The following is an 18287-nucleotide window of genomic DNA, read 5'->3' as shown; positions in this document are numbered from 1 at the left end:
AAAAGATGGTATGTCAGATTATCAGAGCTTTTTAAAATTATGCTTTATGCAAGTGAAGAGTTTTGCAGTGTATTACTGAAAATTATTGAAATGTCTTTTTAACTTAAAAAGTTGCTGAATTTTAGTTACAGAGTTAGGTTGACATTAATCTGTGGTTTATTTCAGATTCTTCTATGTGACTCTTGTGACAGTGGATACCATACTGCCTGTCTCCGGCCTCCTCTGATGATCATCCCTGATGGAGAATGGTTTTGCCCACCTTGCCAACATGTATGACCCAGCCCACCTCTGTTTTTTGACCAAATGTCCTTGATTTCATATTGAAATTAATAATCCTTCTTGGCAGCAGCAAACATCTTTAGTCTTTACATTTGTAAATAGTGCTTACCTCTTGTTTATATTTCTTTGAAATTAGAGACTGTTGAAAAGCTATCTTAGTATCTTTTAGGTCTCTTTTTTCTAAAACAATTTTCCGAAGTCATCCAATTTTTGTAAAACTGTAATCGCTGGTTTATTGTTTCTTACATTTGTTGTAGACACAAACAAATTTAGTTCGATACAAGGGAAGAGACAGGTTTTTTCCTGTTGTTTTTCCCCTTGTTTCATCCTCTTTTTTGTTTCTGCCTACCTTGTTTTTACCAGCAGTTTTACAGGTGATATTACCAGGTTTAGGAGAAACATATACTTCCCTTCTATTTCGATTTAGGTGAGTTTCTTTTGAAAGTTGAAAAACAGGACGCGTCTGTGCCATAGCTCCTGTGGAGTAGTTTCTCTCATGTAACCTAGTCCCACATGCCAGTTCTGCTTTAAAGATAATGGATTTTATGCATTTCTCAGTGGACTTCTGGAGCTCAGCATAGCTTTATCAATTACTTTGTTCAGCTCCTTTTGACCCAATAATCATGTAGTGGTGTTCTGTAATTTTTTTCCATTCTCCTTTTAAAAAATAGTTAATTGGCACCATTATATTTTACTGTATATATAACTTCCTTCTTTAAAAAATGTCTTGGAATACTTTTTATTTTAATTATCGTCACTGTTACATAGACATGTTGAACCAAATGCTATTTTAAACATTAATTACTGCCAGTAGTATAGGCGCAGAGTGGGTTTTTTGGTAAGACTATAGGTTTTTCTAATGTTTGCTTTATTTAAAAAATGGTACAGTCATCTTTTATCCAATGCATGCTGAGGCATCCCTGTATTTAATTAAACGAAAGGAAAACTTAAATGTTTACTCACTATGTCACCTCTTATCCTCGATATAGTGAGTAAAATATCCATGAGCTTAACGTGCAAGTGATAAAGGATTTTGGAAAGGTGTTTATTCATAAGGAAATGACATCTATTTTTTTCCTTCAGAAATTACTATGTGAGAAATTAGAGGAACAGTTGCAAGATTTGGATGTTGCCTTAAAGAAGAAGGAGCGTGCTGAACGAAGGTATTGCAGTATGTGTTGTTAGTGTTTGACAGCAGAATTTGACAGCAAAATAGTCTTGCAATATAGATAAATGTCTCCATTTAAAGCAGGGGTTGGCAAACTATGATCTGTGGGCTAAATACTTGTTTTTGTGTGGCCCACAAACTAAGAATGGTTTTTATGTTTTTAAATGATTTGAAAAAATCAAAACAAGAATAATATTTTATGACATGTGAAAATGATGTGATATTCACATTTCGTTTTTCATAAAGTTTAATTTGAGCACAGTCATACTTTTTCATGTATGTGTTGTCTGTGTCTGCTTTTGTGATAAAACAATAGAATTGATTAGATTAGTTGCATTGAAGACCTTATAACCTGCCAAACCTTAAATATTTATTATCTGTCCCTTTACCAGAAAAGTTTGCCAACCTCTGATCTAAATTATTTATCCGAACCTGCTCTGAATAAATACTGACCTAAGTATTGTGGAGGATATGTACCTAACTAAAATATTGTAGAGAATACAAGAAAACTGTAAAAGCTGGTCTATGATTTAGTCACCCATGTCATCCCTTTGGGTGAACAGAACTAACATTGGCGAAGGGGTGCCTCCCTTTTCAGTGTGCTACTGTAATGTGGTCTGATGTAGTTGGAGAAGGCTTCTTGGAGGAGGTAAGACTGGAATTGGGCCTAATCTGTAAAATAAGGCTCAAAATCAAGGCAGTAAGTTTTATTTATTTGTATCTTCTTTGATTAATTGTTACTAAACTCTAATTCCCACCTGATGTGTACAAAACTGAGAAGTAAGACAAAGCTCTTGCTTACATGGAGCTCATGTTCTCTCAAAAACTCATGTATAAACCAATGATACAATATGTAGAATAATCGAGGTGTATTCAAGGCAATAGAAGAACATTGTAGAGAGACATTTTAGTTCTCTTAGGGGTTGGGGTGGAAGCCCTGGTGGCATAGTGGTTAAGAGTTCGGCTGCTAAGCTAAAGCAGTTCAAATCCACCAGGTGCTCCTTGGAAACCCTAATGGGCAGTTCTACTCTGTCCTATAAGGTTGCTGGGAGTTGGAATCAGCATGAAAGCAATGGGTTTTCGGTTTTTGGTAGGGGTTGGGATTACCAGGGAAGACCTAGGAAAGTAGAGATTATACAGGTGAGTATGCAGAGGAAGGACATTTCAGGCAGAGAGCACAAATGTTAGCAAAATCAAAATGTAAAAGTGTGGGTAGACAGGTGGTAGGAGATGAAGCTATAAAGCTGTAAAGCAGGTTGAGGCCAAATTGTGAACAGCTTTGCATACCTGGCTTGGGAATTTGAAATATTCTCCGTAGGCACTGGGGAACCGTCAAAGGATGGACGTGCATAATCAGATCTTTATTTCAGAAAAATTGATGTGGTAACAATAAGGAGAAGGAACTAGCAACTCCCTTATTTTTTTTCCAGATCAATTTGGAAGAATCTATGAGCATTGATAGGGCCTGAACTAGGGCAATCATGATAATAAGGTGGAGATATTGGAGAGAATTTCAGAGGACTAATCAGTAGGACTCGATGCCCATTTGTATGATAGCGTAGTAGTAGAAGATCTAATCATTGTCTCCGGATTGGTCTTGTTACCTTCATTTGTCTTTAATGCCTTCATTTGCTACTACCTTAACCCTTTTGTGAACTAATTATGTTTTGCTTTGAATTTTTTGTTGATACCATGTGTTTTCATTAATGGAAGCATGTAGAATCATTTAGTCTATCTGAATTTTGGGTAGGTTTTTTTTTTTGTTTTTAGTATGAATTTTTTTCTTCAGTCAGTCCACAAGCCTACCCTAGGTGTTTAGTGGCATATATCAAGTACCACTAATTATACCCCCAGAGTCCCTACCAGGGTCTATTGGTACATATGTGTAACAAATAAAAATTTGTATTTTTTCCTACCAGAAATTCAGATACCTCATGCAGTACCCTTTAGAAACAGTCATTTGTGGCACATGCCCATTCCTTTGGTTTCAGACTGTCATGAAGGTCCCTGCCTTGCAGCAGTACATACTATCAATGGTGCAACAGCTTCCCAGTAAATCTTCAGAGGCAGAAAAAGTACTTGGTCCCTAGAGGGAACCATCAGCACAGAATGGGTAACTTTTGCCCTCTGGTGCATGCTCTGGTCCCCAGAATATAGCTTGTCTTAAGGAGTCAGCGCATTCCACTCACTTTGCCCTGTGTAATGAATGGTGAGCCTGAAAAATAGGGTCAGCCTTCAGAACCTGTTTTTGTTTTGTTTTGTTTTGTTACTGCTCAGTTTGAGCTCTCGGACTTAGAGATGCTTCTTAGTTTAAAGGCAAAGTAACTTTTAAAGTTAATTAGGAGGTACAACTTAGTTTTTTAAATCAGATGTCTAAATACTTTTGTATTTAGAAATCCTGGGTTATTTCTAGAAACAACTTGTATCTTAAATATTTGGGATATCTTCCAAGGACATTTTTAAAAAATAAAAGAACAGTCCTATATAGGCATACCTAAGAGATACTGCGAGTTCAAGACCAGATCACGGCAATAAATGTGAATATCACAATTTAAAGCGAGTTACTCCAATTTTTTTGTTTCCCAGTGCATATAAAAGTTTATACTGTAGTCTGTTAAGTATGCAGTAGCATTATGTCTAAAAAAAACAACGTACATACCTTAATTAAAAAAATACTTTATTGCTAAAAAAAAAAAAAAATGCTAACCATCATCTGAGCCTTCAGCAAGTCGTAATCTTTTTGCTAGAGGAGGGTCTTGCCTTGATGTTTATGGCTGCTGACTGATCGGGATGGTGGTTACTGCAGGTTGGGGTGACTGTGGCAATTTCTTAAAACAAGACAACAGTGAAGTTTGCTGCATCAATTGACTCTTCCTTTCACAGAAGATTTCTCTGTAGCATGCAGTGCTTTTTAGTAGCATTTTACCCACAGTAGAACTTCTTTTAAAACTGGAGTCAGTCCTCTCAAACCCTGCTGCCACTTCATCAGCTAAGTTTATGTAGTATTCTAAATCCTTTGTTGTCATTTCAACAATGTTCACAGCATGTTCATCAGGAGTACATCTCCAGAAACCATTTACTCTGCTCATCCTTAAGAAGCAACTCCTCATCCATTAAAGTTTTATCATGAGATTGCAGCAGTTCAGTCATGTATTCGGGCTCCACTTCTAATTATTATTCTCTTGCTGTTTTCACCACATCTGCAGTTACTTCCTCCACTGAAGTCTTGAACTCCTCAAAGTCATCCATGAGAGTTGGAATCCACTTCTTCCAAACTCCTCTTAATGTTGATATTTTGACCTCCTCCCATGAATCACGAGTATTCTTAATGGCATCTAGAACGGTGAACTCTTTCCGCAGGGTTTTCAGTTTACTTTGCCCAGATCCATCGGAGGAATCATTGTCTGTTGCAGCTATAGGTGCACAAAATGTATGTCTTAAATAGTAAGACTTGGAAGTCAAATGTACTCCTTGATCTGTGGGCTGCAGAACGGGTATCGTGTTAGTTAGCAGGCCTGAAAACAACATTAATCTCCTTGTACATCTCCATCAGAGTTCGTGGGTGACCAGGTGCGTTGTCAATGAACGTAATATTTTAAAAGGAATGTTTTTCTGAGCAGTAGGTCTTGACAGTGGGCTTAAAATATTCAGTAAACAATGTTATAAACAGACGTGCTGTCATGCAAGTTCTGTTGTTCCATTTACAGAATGCAGGCCGAGTAGATGTAACGTATTTCTAAGGGCACTAGGATTTCTGGAAGGGTGAGTAAGCGTTGGTCCCTCCTGAAGTCACCAGCTGCGTTAGCCGTCCTTGGGGCTGTAAAGCCAGGCGTTGACGTTCCGCATCAGCTCCCTGAGCTGGGTCCTCGGGCGACTTCGCTGCAGCGTCTGCCTCAGCACTTGCTGCTTCACTTCACACTTCTGTGTTTTGGAAACGGCTTCTTTCCTCAAGCCTCGTGAACCAACCTCTTCTAGCTTCAGACTTCCCTTCAGCCTCCCCACCTCTCTCAGCCTGCATAGAATTAAAGAGAATTAGGGCCTCGCTCTGGATAAGGCTTTGGCTTAAGGGAGTGTTGTGGCTGGTTTGAGCTTTTATCCAGACCACTAAAACTTAGTCCATATCAGCAATGAGGCTGTTTCCCTTTCTTATCATTCATGCGTTTGCTGGAGTAGCCCTTTTAATTTCCTTCAGGAACTTTTCCTTTGCATTCACAACTTGCCTAACTATTTTGCCCAAGAGGCCTAGCTTTCGGCCTGTCTCAGCTTTTGATGGGTCTTCCTCACCAAGCTTAATCATTTTTTGCTTTTGATTTAAAGTGAGAGACATGCGATGTGTCCTTTCACTTGAACACTTACAGGCCGTTGTAGAGTTATTGATTGGCCAGTTTCAGTATTGTAAGTTCTCAAGGAATAGTGAGGCCCAAGGAAAGGGAGAGAGATGGACAGACAGCCAGTCAGTGGAGCAGTCAGAACACTCACAGCGTTGTTTTTTTTTTTTAATTGTGCTTTAGATGAAAGTTTACAGCTCAAGTTAATTTCTCATACAAAAATTTATACACATATTGTTATGTGACCCTGGTTGCAATCCCTATAATGTGACAGCACACTCCCCCTTTCCACCCTGGGTTTCCTGTGTCCATTCAACCAGCTTCTGTCCCTTTCTGCTTTCTTGTCCTGCCAGCAGACAGGAGCCGCCCATTTAGTCTTGTGTATCTACTTGAACTAAGAAGCACACTCTTCACCAGTATTGTTTATGTTTTATAGTCCAGTCTAATCTTTGTCTGAAGAGTTGGGTTCAGGAATGGTTTTAGTTCTGGGTTAACAGAGAGTCTGGGGGCCATGTCTTCGGGGGTTCCTCTAGTCTTAGACCATTAAGTCTGGTCTTTTTACGAGAACACTCATGACATTTATCAGTTAAGTTCGCTGTGTTATATGGGCACAGTTTGTGGCACCCCAAATTAATTACAACACCAAAGATTACTGATCACAGATCATACAACAGAGATAATAATAATAATGAAAAAGTTTGGAATATTGTGAGAATTTCAAAAATGTGACACAGAGACACAAAGTGAGCACATGCTGGTGAAAAGATGGCGCTCATAGACTTGCTTGATGCAGGGTTGCCACAAAACCTTCAGTTAGTGAAAAACGCAATATCTACAAAGTGCAATAAAGTGAAGCACAATAAAATGAGGTATGCCTGTATGGAATTATTAGGGCTGTTTTGATGTGCAGTTTCTGCTATTTTTAATTTTGAAAATGTAAACGAGCTAACTAAAGATGATTCAAGTTAAATCACATAAAAACTAATTTTTTTTCCCTCAATCTTTCTGAAATCTATGTGTCCTGAAAAATGAGTAGTTTTCCCATGTCCTAAAGCTGATTTGACCTAGCTATGTAGATATCTAATAGTCTCACCCTTTAAGGGCTTTAAAGAAAATGTATTTATTTTCTCTAAAGGCCAAGGAGGTAAACCAATAAGAGTTTTGCCTGCTGCTTCAGATTATATTTGCATATTCTTTGAAGGCTCGTGATGCTTATACCATTTGTATGTGGAAAAGACTCGTGGAAAGTTTTTGACTACTACTACTACCTTTGCTGTTGAGCCAATTCCAAATCAAGGTGGCTGCATGTGTGTCAGAGTAGAACTGCACTCAATACGGTTTGCAGTGGAATCTCCAGATGGTGTAAATGGTTACGCGCTCAATTGCTAGCTGAAAGGTTGGCAGTTTGAAGCCACCCAGAGGCACATCAGAAGACAGGCCTGGCAGTCTGCTTCCAAAAGATCACAGCCTTGAAAACACTATGGATCAGTTCTACTTTGCACCCAAAGGGTGGCCATGAGTCAGAATCAACAGCAACTAACAACAAGTTGCGAGGACCCTACAGTCTGGTAGAAAAGAGGGGTGTGTCACTGAGTAATTAGTGACTAACCAACAACTGTTTGCAGACCTGGAGCTGTGATGTTGCATGAAATCTGGTATTTCAGAAGTTCAGCCAATTTCTGATTTGTAAATGTCTTCTCAAGAGCTTGGTGCCAGAAATGATTTGGGAATTCAAACAATCCTATACTTCCAGAATTAGTGTTTTGCTAGCAAAGAATTGGATTTAGTCGGAGGTGGTTATGATGATGGACTGTGGAGTCTAAATCAGATAAGGGGGAAAGTAAGGACATGAAGGGGGTGATTGACAGTGAAAAGGGGGTAGGGTAATTGGATACAGTCCTAGTGGAGTCAGTGAATTGCGGGAGTTAGGTTACCAGAGGGAGTGCACTAGAAGGAGAAGCAATAGAAGTCGGAGAATAGGCTGCCTGAAATTAAAATTTAGGAAGGGGTTTAATTCTTGGTAATGATAAGGTCTAGGCCAAAGGTGATCATTGAGCTAGACAGTGAGATGGAAGTGGAATCTTTCTATAACAACATGTAAATCATGAAGATTTTTGAGCAAGAGAATGATGTCTTCAAGATGCTGCACAGATGTTACCACCTATTTATAGTCTTCCCAAATTTCTTAGCTTTTCAGACAAAATCTATTCCTTTTCTATGTTTCCATGATGCCAGTTCGTAATGGACTGTTGTCAGTTACTAAATAATTGTAAGGGCAGGCTCCATGTCTTATTCATCATTGGATTCCCAAGCCTGACATAAATCCTGATTTAATACGGTAAAAGTGAACAAATGTTTGTCAAATTGAATTGAGGAGAGAAATAGTGACCAAGTGAAAGTAGAAATTTTTAGGTAGAAAGGAGGAAACTGTTATCTCAATAAACTTCGTTATTATAGGGACACCTACACATCAGACATATTTAATAACAGATAGCTCAAGTTCTAAAATATCCATCCATGAAGCCTTCCCTAATAATTCTAGCTAGTGCTGATCTTGCCTTTCCTAGTTTTTACTTCATTAACCGTACTATATTTTTATCAGGTTTTGATTGAAATCACTTTAGAATTTTCTTATATATCAATTTTTATTTAATAGCTTCATATCCTGTCTGTAATATGAGCATAAAATTCTTGTTAGCAGGACCAACGGTCTATAAGGCAGACGTGGCAATAAAGGATGCATTCTAAAGGACCTAGCTATCTGGATGCCTTAATGTCCTTCTATAAAGGGTGGTACTGGTAAAGGGAGGAAGAGTGGTTACAGTTTCAGTTTAGTTTAACATACATGCCATGTGAGAGCTCAGCTGTCATTGCAGAATTGAATATATCCTTGTTTCATATAGCTATTTGTTATGTAAAATGTGTTGAATTAAAGTCAACAAAGGTTTGTTTCTTGGAAATGAAACTACGGAGATGTCATTAATGGTCCAAATCCATCATTTCCTGCAGAAGTCTTAACTGGCCCTAAAGTTATCTTCAGCGTGACGTCCTCGAGTGCAGAACCAGATGACTCACCGTTATTCTTTTCTAGAGCAAGAAGCGAATGGCCTTAGCGTAATTTACTGGGATCTTGATAGGGTTATGTTATACAGATTTCTTTTTTTTATAGTGATACTTACTACTATGAGATTATACCTGTGTACACACACATTATTACAGAAAACTTCCAACATAACAAAGATCTAGTTTGTGCTATCAAAGGTGGCTTTCCATCTAATCATATCATCAGGGAGTCACAGCATGACTCTTTTCATGAAGTTTCTTTGTCTTTTTCAGTTACAGGTTTTATTTCACTTGTATAAATCACTTCTAAAGCTATAGTTTTCATACCTTCGGGGAGTGTAGTGCCTCCCATGGAGATAGCAATACTGTATTAAGTTTTTTAGATTATAGCCAACATGTCTTTTACTTGGTCTCTGTTATTGCCATGAAATCCTAGTTTTAGTATTGGCCAAATTAATATTTTCATAACAATTTAATTTTTAGCGAATCTCATTTTGTTTGTGTATTTGTTATTTTTCACCTAAAGGAAAGAACGCTTGGTGTATGTGGGTATCAGCATTGAAAACATCATTCCTCCACAAGTAAGTTTCTGGTTTGCAGTATTTTTAAAGGGGAGACTATCTTAATTGTTCTAAAATTTAACTCACATTATGTAATTTGAGTAGTCTTGAATATATAATATACCTGTTGTTATGGATTGAATTGTGTCCCCAAAAAATATGTGTTGTAAATCCTAATCTCTGTGCCCCTGGTTATAATCCCATTTGGGAATGGGTTGTCTTTGCTGTGTTAATGAGTCAGGATTAGTGTAGGGTTTATCTTGAGTCAATCTCTTTTGAGATACAAAAGAGACTAAATAAGCATGAGAGAAGTAGAGATGGGGGAACAGAGATGCCAAGGCATGGGAAGATCACCCAGGAACAGAAGCTCAAAGAGACAAGGACCTTCCTCCACAGCCAACAGAGTCAGAAAGCCTTCCCCTAGGGCCAGCACACAGTATTCTGACTTAAAGCCTCCTGAACTGTGAGAAAATAAATTTCTGTTTGTTAAAGCCACCCACCTGTGGTATTTCTGTTATAGCAGCACTAGATAACTAAGATGCCTGTTTTATTAAAAATGAAAATACAGAACCTTAAAAGGAAAAAACTTCACCCGTAACCCCTCTGTGATCGAAATAATGTGTATGTAGATAGCCCAAAAATGTGATACCATATCCAAACCAAATTTACAGTTTATACTTTTGGTAAGCATACATTTCACTTTTATTACACTAAGGTAAGTAACTTGTTTTTTAGCCTTTTTATGTGCTGTTTATGTAAAATGACTAAAGAATATTTCAGGGAGATTTCTGATTTTTAATTCCCTGCTTATGGAAGAAAACAGAAACTTCAACTTGTATTCTTATTCACAGTTTGGTTGCTTTGAAGGGGTATCATTGCATTGCATTTATTAGACTAGTTTATAATTGAGAAGGTTATTTCATCATGTAACATGTTTTTCATTTGAAATTAAGAAATTCTCTTAGTTTCATTCAGGTTTAATTCATAACCTTAAATATCCTGTCTTGTTCAGTTATCTTCCTTCAGTATCTTACCTCTTTTTCCTTTTAAGTCCATTTTTTTCATTCATTCAGCTTATCTATTAAATATCTTCTACTACGTGTTAAGTTATTTGTTAAAAAGATTATTGATGGGAAAACATCATGATTGTTCTAAAAGATGTAAACTCACAGAAGTGTAAGAATTCTAATACAGAAGCGTTTCATCCACTGACCACCTGTATTCTCTTTAATCTGTGCACTTCATGTTACCATGTTTATTCTGTTTTCGGGGATCGTTTCATCCTTTTCAGACCTTTCATAGTGTTGCCTAGATGGCAATTTAGAAAACTAATAATTCCAGGAAACTTTGTTCTGTCATGCATAATAACCTATATACTTACTATCATATTTTTAAACCAGGAGCCAGATTTTTCTGAAGACCAAGAAGAAAAGAAAAAAGATTCAAAAAAATCCAAAGCAAACTTGCTTGAAAGGAGGTCAACAAGAACACGGAAATGTATAAGTTATAGGTATGAAATATGTGGAAATGGTTACAATGAAAGGGTAAAAAGTGTTTTTAAAATTAGACAACATGACCTAGAAGTGTGTGCTTTTCCCATCACAGTGATCATCAGCAATTGTATGTATGTTTCTTATCTTGCATCTTCAAAGTCATAGAAATTTAGAACAGCCAGCACAATCTTTTCCAAATGTGAATCTGCTCTTGTCAGCCTCTTTTGCTTGACATACTTTAAGATAAACTTTAGGAGGCTTCCCATAGCTCTCAGGATAAGGATTGATGCCTTTAACAAGGTCAGTAAGGTGCTGCATAATCTGATCTCTCATACCTTTCAGGTTCCTTCACATCCACATTTCCCCTCGTTCTGTGTACTAGCCACAACTGTCGTCCTTCAGTGCCAGTCCCTTTGCACATATTCTTTACTCTGCCTGTAATTTCTCTCCCATTTTCATCTTGAGGCCCTGGGTGGTGCAAACAGTTAAGTGTTTGACTATTAGCCAAAAGGTTAGCAGTTTAAACCCACCCAGAGGCATCTTGGAAGACAGGCCACAGCCTTGAAAACCCTAGGAGCAGTTCCACTCTGCACGCATGGGTTACCATGAGTCTAAGTCAGCTTGAAGACAGCTAATAACAACAGCCTTCTCTAGATGAAATCCTCTTGTTACATGCCCTCATAACTGCCAGTTCCCCTCCTTAAAAGCACTTATAGTTGTAATGTGTGTGATTATAATGATTTGATTGTTTTTCTTCCCCTTTAGACTGTTAGCATGAAGATGAAAGCTATATCTATTTTACATATCCTCATATCCCCTGCACCTACTATAGTGCCGATAAGTAGTAAGTGTTCCATAAATGCCTACCGAAAGAATCAGTAAAAAAATCTGGTTTACCTTCTGCCACTAAAGGTAGCAGAGATTTGGATAACACCAAAATAGCCTTTTAACTTGAATAAGTAGAGATGAAAATCTAAGTTGATTTTATAGACCTCTCAATCCTGAGGTTGCTTCTTATTCAGTGTTCATGGAAGAGTTCCCTGTATATAGTTTACTGCTGCTACTGCTATTGTTGTTAAAACTTTATAAAATGCAGTAGGACAGTAATATATATGGGAACAGTGTCCATCTTATCCTTTAGAAAAAGAACTTTGAAAAAATAACAAGTACCATTCTGTATAAAACCATTATAACTAATGATGTTAAAGCCTTTCAGATGGAAAGTGCAAGTATACAATCAGTTCTTTTGTAACACAGTATTGGTGCCCCTAAGTATCATCATGCTGTGCAAAAATCACACAGTAAAAACCATAGGGGTTATGGGAAATACGGAGTTAGGGCCACAACACTCAAAAGCTTCATTAGTGACACCTTAAGAATAAAAGAAAGGAGCCTAATGAAAATGGTTGTGCTGTTTGATACATGTTAAATGGTTAAGAGATACATAAATACTATAGTAAGTATGGCATTTTACCTTGTAAAAGACCTGAAGTTTGCCAGTGGAACATGAGTGTGAGGAAGGCTGCAGTTTTAAGTAGAAGGAGGGTTATCTGAAATCAGACAGAAAGTTCTCACACGAGATGGGGATTCGTGTGCCTTGAACACACATGGTAAACTGAAGTAGCTAGTGGATGTTTGAGGTGTGTGTGTGCATTTGTGGGTATGCAGTTCAGTTCAACCAAGTGCAGTTTTTTGCGTTCGCCTAATGTTTCTCATGAATGAAATCACGCATGAGCGAGTGTGAAATATATATTATCCTCACATTGTTTCCTAATACTTCAGTCACATTGGAACAAATTTTAGTTTTCAAAAGAACCATCACAGAACTGATTATATTGTCTTTCAGACCTGATGTAATTGTGGTTATTAAAAGAATCAGAGATTTACTATCATTTAATAATTCTTTATTAGATTTTTATCTTTTCTAACTGAGAGGGTGACATCTGAGTTTATTAGAGGGAACATTGGATTGGAAGTCAGAAGACTAAGATTATATTCCTGGCTCTGCCACTTACTAGCTGTGTATCTTTGCGTGGTTCATTTCCTGTGTCTTGGTTATCTCATCTGTGATGGTAGATTAACCCAGATGATTCCTAAGATCCCTCTCAGCTCTAAAATTGTATGTAACATTAATCTAGGAATTTACGGTAAACTGTGTGTTTTAGTGCGATTTATTTATTTATGCCTTACCCTGTTCCCAAAAGTGATTAAAGGAAGGTGTATGGTCTTAGTGTGAGGAGGAACCTTTTTAAGCATAACACCAAAGGCAGAAACAATAATGAAAAGGATATTTATTACATAAAAATTAAAAATTGTTAAGACTCAAAGCATTTACAAAAGAAAATGTTTGTTTGCAAAGAAGTTTCGTAAAGGCATTAGAATTTAGAAGGAATGGCTTATGAATTTTTAAAAAGTACAGTGGGTATAGTTTTTTCATGGTAGAAATATAGCAGTTTTTCACATGCTGTCTCCAAAGGCTTTTGCATATCTTCAGGCACTAATATTTTAGAAGGCAAGGATAAAGCTGGTTTTGTTAGAGAATCAGTTGCTCATGGGAAATTCAGGGTTCATTTATTTTGGAGACTAGAACTAGACAGGGTGACTTTGTTTGTTTATGCTGAGGGGGGGGAGACTGTCTGACTGGAGACATGATGGGTACACTTCATAATTGTAACAGAGCAAGATGTCAATTTTGCTTTCTTAAAACTTAAAAAAAAAAAAAAGCAGAGTTTAAAAGGGAAACACATTGAATAAAAATAATCACAACATGACAAAGAGGTTAAAATCTTAAATAAATATAAAACTCTTACAAACCAGTAGGAAAAGATGAGTACACTGGCCATAAGGGGGAGGGGGGGAGGCAAAGAATACAAACTAGTGCTTTACAAAAGAAAAAGTAAAAATGACCAATATACAAGAAAATAATATTTGGCATTAGTAATCAAATGAAAACTAAATGAGCAAGAAAATAACTCATCTTCCAATTAGAAAAAAAAAACTCAGTGATGAAATTTACTTCATGGTTGTATTATAAATTGATACAACCCTTTGAAGAATAATTCTTACCTTAAAATTTTGAATGCCTTTTAAAGTCAGTGATTTCACTTGTAGTAAGAACACCAAGAACAACCCTGTAGTCTAACAAAATCTCACAGAGGAACTACGGAGTGTCTCACCAAACAAAGGAAAAAGGTAGTTATTGTAGGATTCTGAAGAAGGATGTACGTTAGGTGAAATTTAAATGAAGCAGTGTTTTGAGAGGCTCAGAGTAAAGCAAGGCCCTGTAAATGGGTCAATATCAGGTCTGGACTGCAAAAGTAGACACAGGGTTCTGTTTCCTTAGAAACAAAGTTAAGATAGAGTAGGAGCCCTGGTGGCAGAAAGGTTAAGCGCTCGGCTACTAACTAAGGTCGGTGTTTTGAATCCATCAGGCTTCCCTGCAGGAGAAAAGACCTGGCCAGCTGCACCTATAAAGATTATAGCCTAGGACACCAGATGGGGTAGTTCTACTCTGTCACAAGTTGACTCAATGGCACTTAGCAACAAGAAGATAGATGTGGATTGTTGTGTTATTGTTGTTGTTAGGTGCCCTCAAGTTGGTTCTGACTCATAGCAACCCCATGTACAAAAGAACGGAACACTACGTGGTCCCCTGCCATCCTCACAATCCTTGTTTTTAGAGCCCATTGGTGCAGCGTCTGTGTCAGTCCATCTCGTTGAAGGTCTTCCTCTTTTTCACTGACCCTCTACTTTACCAAGGATGATGCGTTTTTCCAGGGACTGGCCCCTGCTGATAACATATGCAAAGTACATGAGACAAAGCCTTGTCATCCTCACTTCTAAGGAGTGTTCTGGCAGTACTTCTTCCAAGACAGATTTGTTTGTTCTTCTGGCAGTCCATGGTATATTCAATATTCTTCACCAACACTGTAATTCAAAGGCATCAATTCTTTTTTGGTCTTGCTTCTTCATTGTCCAGCTTTTGTACGCATATGAGGCGATTGAAAAGAGCATGGCTTGGGTCAGGCGCACTTCAGTCCTCAAAGTGACATCTTTGCTTTTAACACTTGAAAAGGTCTTTTACAGGAGATACGCCCAGTGCAATATGTCATTTGATTTCTTGACTGCTGCTTCCATGAGCGTTGACTGTGGATCCAAGTAAAATGAAATCTTTGACAAGTTCAGTCTTTTCTCCATTTACCATGATGTTGCTTATTGGTCCAGTTGTGAGGGGTTTTGTTTTCTTTATGTTGAGGTGTAATCCATACTGAAAGCTGTAGTCTTTGATCTTCATCAGTAAGTGCTTCAAGTCCTCTTCACCTTCGGCAAGCACGGTTGTGTCATCTGCATGTCATCGGTTGTTAAAGTCTTCCTCCAATCCTGAAGCCGCGTTTTTCTTCATAAAGACCGTTTTCTCTGATTACTTGCTCAACATACAGACTGAATAAGTCATGAAAGAATACAATGGAACCAATAAGCATCACCATGATAAATGGAGAAAAGATTAAAGTTGTCAAGAATTTCGTTTCACTTGGACCTCTAGTAATACTCCCTTGGAGCCCTGGTGGCGTAGTGGTTAAGAGCTTGGCAGCTAACGAAAAGGTCGGTAGTTCAAATCCACCAACCACTCCTTGGAAACCCTATGGGGCAGTTCTGCTGTGTTCTGTATGGTCGCTATGAGTCAGAATTGACTCAGCAGCAATGGGTTTGATCTTTTTTTGGGTGAATATATTTTCCTAGAGAGAAAACCCCTACCTTTAATGAATTTCCCAATTTGGATTTTAGTCTTGATGCTGTTTTTAATCCATTGTTGTGACCTTAATCCAACATTGTCAAATAGAATTTACTATGATGATGGAAATGTTCTATTTATGTGTTGTTCGCTGTGGCTCGTGAGAAGCAGAATTTTCATTTTATTTAGTTTAAATATAAATAGCCACATATGGCTAATAATTACCATATTTTTTAGCAGTCTTAGGCAAGTCACTTCAACCCTTTGGTCACCTTAGCCTTAAAGTGAAAGGTATTTTATATATGAAGAAATCATCTTAGGAATTGTGTAGTCTTGATCCTTTTCTTTAAGTAGAGAAAGTGCATTCTAGTTCTAAAAACCTGACAGTCTGCTTATGATTTAAGGAATAATAATATAATCTTCAGTAATAATATAATTCTTATACTTAGTATTATTTGTGGGATACTAATGTTCTACTTTGCTGTATGATTTGTATAGCAAATCCAGCGTAGCTTAGTTTTTTTTGTACAGCCCATAACCTAAGAATGGTTTTGACATTTTTAAATGGTTGAAAACATCAAGAGAAGAATAATATTCCATGAAATCCACGTTCCGGTGTCCATAAATAAAATGTTGTTGGAACACAGCCAGGCTCATTCTGTTTCTGTATTGTCTGCGGCTGCTGTTGCGCTACCATGCAGAGTTGAGGAGTGGCAACAGAAATTGTCTGGTTTGCAAAGACTAAAATCTTCACTGCATTGCCCTTTTAAAAAATGTTTGCTGGCCACTAGTATAGATGATCTTTAGAAAAGCAAACAACAGCTTATGAACTAGGTACTGATTTACAAATCTCTATTTTACAAAAGAAGAAATTGACATTAAGATGAGTGGGGTGATGTGGTCAAGCCACACAGTTCAGAAGTGGCAGAGAGCTCTTTTGTATCGAGGCCCTCCTAACCCATATGTCAGGACAGGCTGTAACATGAATGTTATATATATTTTAGATTTGATGAGTTTGATGAAGCAATTGATGAAGCTATAGAAGATGATATCAAAGAAGCTGATGGAGGAGGTATGTGTTTATCATTCTCTTTTCTTCATATAACTCTGCCAGCAAGGTGTAGGCCCTGATTAGGGCAGTGACCATAGGTTTTGTATTCCCCTCCCCTTTGTACATCACAAGCACTGTTAATATTAATTGTCTCCAACCAAAATAATTTGTGAAAATAATCTTTGCCTATAGCTCAGATCTTACTAATTATATTAAAAGTGGTTTTGTTTTATGGTCTGATATAAAATATAAATGTTCCCCCATAAAAATTTTCTTCTGGTTCCAAATAGATAATCAAGTGAAATTTTCCTGTTCTCTACGATTTTTAGATCAGTAATGTACAAAGTGGAAACCCTGGTGGCGTAGTGGTTAAGTGCTACGGCTGCTAACCAAGCGATTGGCAGTTCAGATCCGCCAGGCGCTCCTTGGAAACTCTATGGGGCAGTTCTACTCTGTCCTGTAGGGTCGCTATGAGTCGGAATTGACTCAGTGGCAGTGGGTTTGGTTTTTTTTTGGTTTTTATAGCCGATTACCAGTGTTCTGATGTGTGGCATGTGGTTTCTATTTAGTTATTATAGGCACTCTAGGAAGGATTAATAATAAGTAGGTTGTAGTGCGCCTGAAGAAGTCACTAGATGTGTGTCTTGTTTACATCTTTGTTGTTGAATTCTTGTTTTTTTCTGAACTGCAAATAGTAAAAAAAAAAAAATACCTCTTTCTAAAGCCGTGTCCAAAAGACAGTTTTCAAGAAGACATTCTTGAGTGACTCCTAATGGGTATGGAGTTTCTTTTTGGAGTGATGAGGATGTTCTAGAATTAGTAGTGATAGTTGCAGAACTTGTGAATATACTAAAAATCTCTGGATCGTACACTTCACAAGGGTGAATATTATGGTGTGTGAATAACCTCCATAAAGAAAGAAGAGATTCTCTACATAGTGAACTTCTTTTCAGTAGGATAAATGAGCGCTAAAACTCTCTTGATGAGAACCCTATCAGCTGAATTGTGAGAAGACTGCATATATGTGGGAAGAAAACTGAGAAATCAAAGGAAGTGCTCTTAAGTAGAGAATAACGACAGTCTCTAGAAATGAAAGGGAAGCATTTAATAAATGTACAGTTTCTTTCTCTCTCTAACTCAGGAGTTGGCCGAGGAAAAGATATCTCCACCATCACAGGTCACCGTGGGAAAGACATCTCTACTATTTTGGAGGAAGAAAGAAAAGAAAATAAACGACCCCAGAGGGCTGCTGCTGCCCGACGGAAGAAACGCCGGCGACTGAATGATCTAGACAGTGACAGCAACCTGGACGAAGAAGAGAGTGAGGATGAATTTAAGATCAGTGATGGGTAGGTAGTCTACCAGTAGACCCTGTTCCCTAGATGCAGCCGTATACAGGACTAGCAGAGAGAGGCTTGGCCGTGTTGTGATGGGGCTTTTGTGGCATATGCACAAGAGAACTATTGTTTATTTTCAGGATATTTAAAGCAGATTTAAGAATGCTGATCTTGGTCCTTTTTAGATTCAAACAGAAAGTAGGTTTGTGGTTAGTTGTTTAATACTCAAAATTGTATTTAAATGAGATTAACTGTAATTGAACTTTCACTTATTGA

The 18287-nt window shown here is 37.6% G+C and overlaps 1 protein-coding gene across 4 annotated transcripts in view; it reads left to right on the top strand.

The window, feature by feature from the left end:
- The window catches only part of RSF1 (remodeling and spacing factor 1), a 166621-nt gene that overhangs the window by 140284 nt on the left and 8050 nt on the right, over positions 1-18287 (top strand). For all 4 annotated transcript variants that reach the window (XM_023558505.2, XM_003418517.4, XM_010598170.3 and 1 more), the window contains exons 8-13: positions 166-270; positions 1363-1442; positions 9365-9419; positions 10799-10908; positions 16628-16695; positions 17816-18023. In XM_023558505.2, coding sequence (XP_023414273.2) covers positions 166-270; positions 1363-1442; positions 9365-9419; positions 10799-10908; positions 16628-16695; positions 17816-18023 — 626 coding nt within the window. The remainder of the gene's footprint in view (positions 1-165; positions 271-1362; positions 1443-9364; positions 9420-10798; positions 10909-16627; positions 16696-17815; positions 18024-18287) is intronic.

Source organism: Loxodonta africana, chromosome 7 (assembly GCF_030014295.1).
Source record: "Loxodonta africana isolate mLoxAfr1 chromosome 7, mLoxAfr1.hap2, whole genome shotgun sequence".
NCBI classification, from domain to species: Eukaryota; Metazoa; Chordata; class Mammalia; order Proboscidea; family Elephantidae; genus Loxodonta; species Loxodonta africana.
The sequence above is the reverse complement of the archived record's forward strand: the minus strand, read 5'-3'. Positions and strand labels throughout refer to the sequence as shown.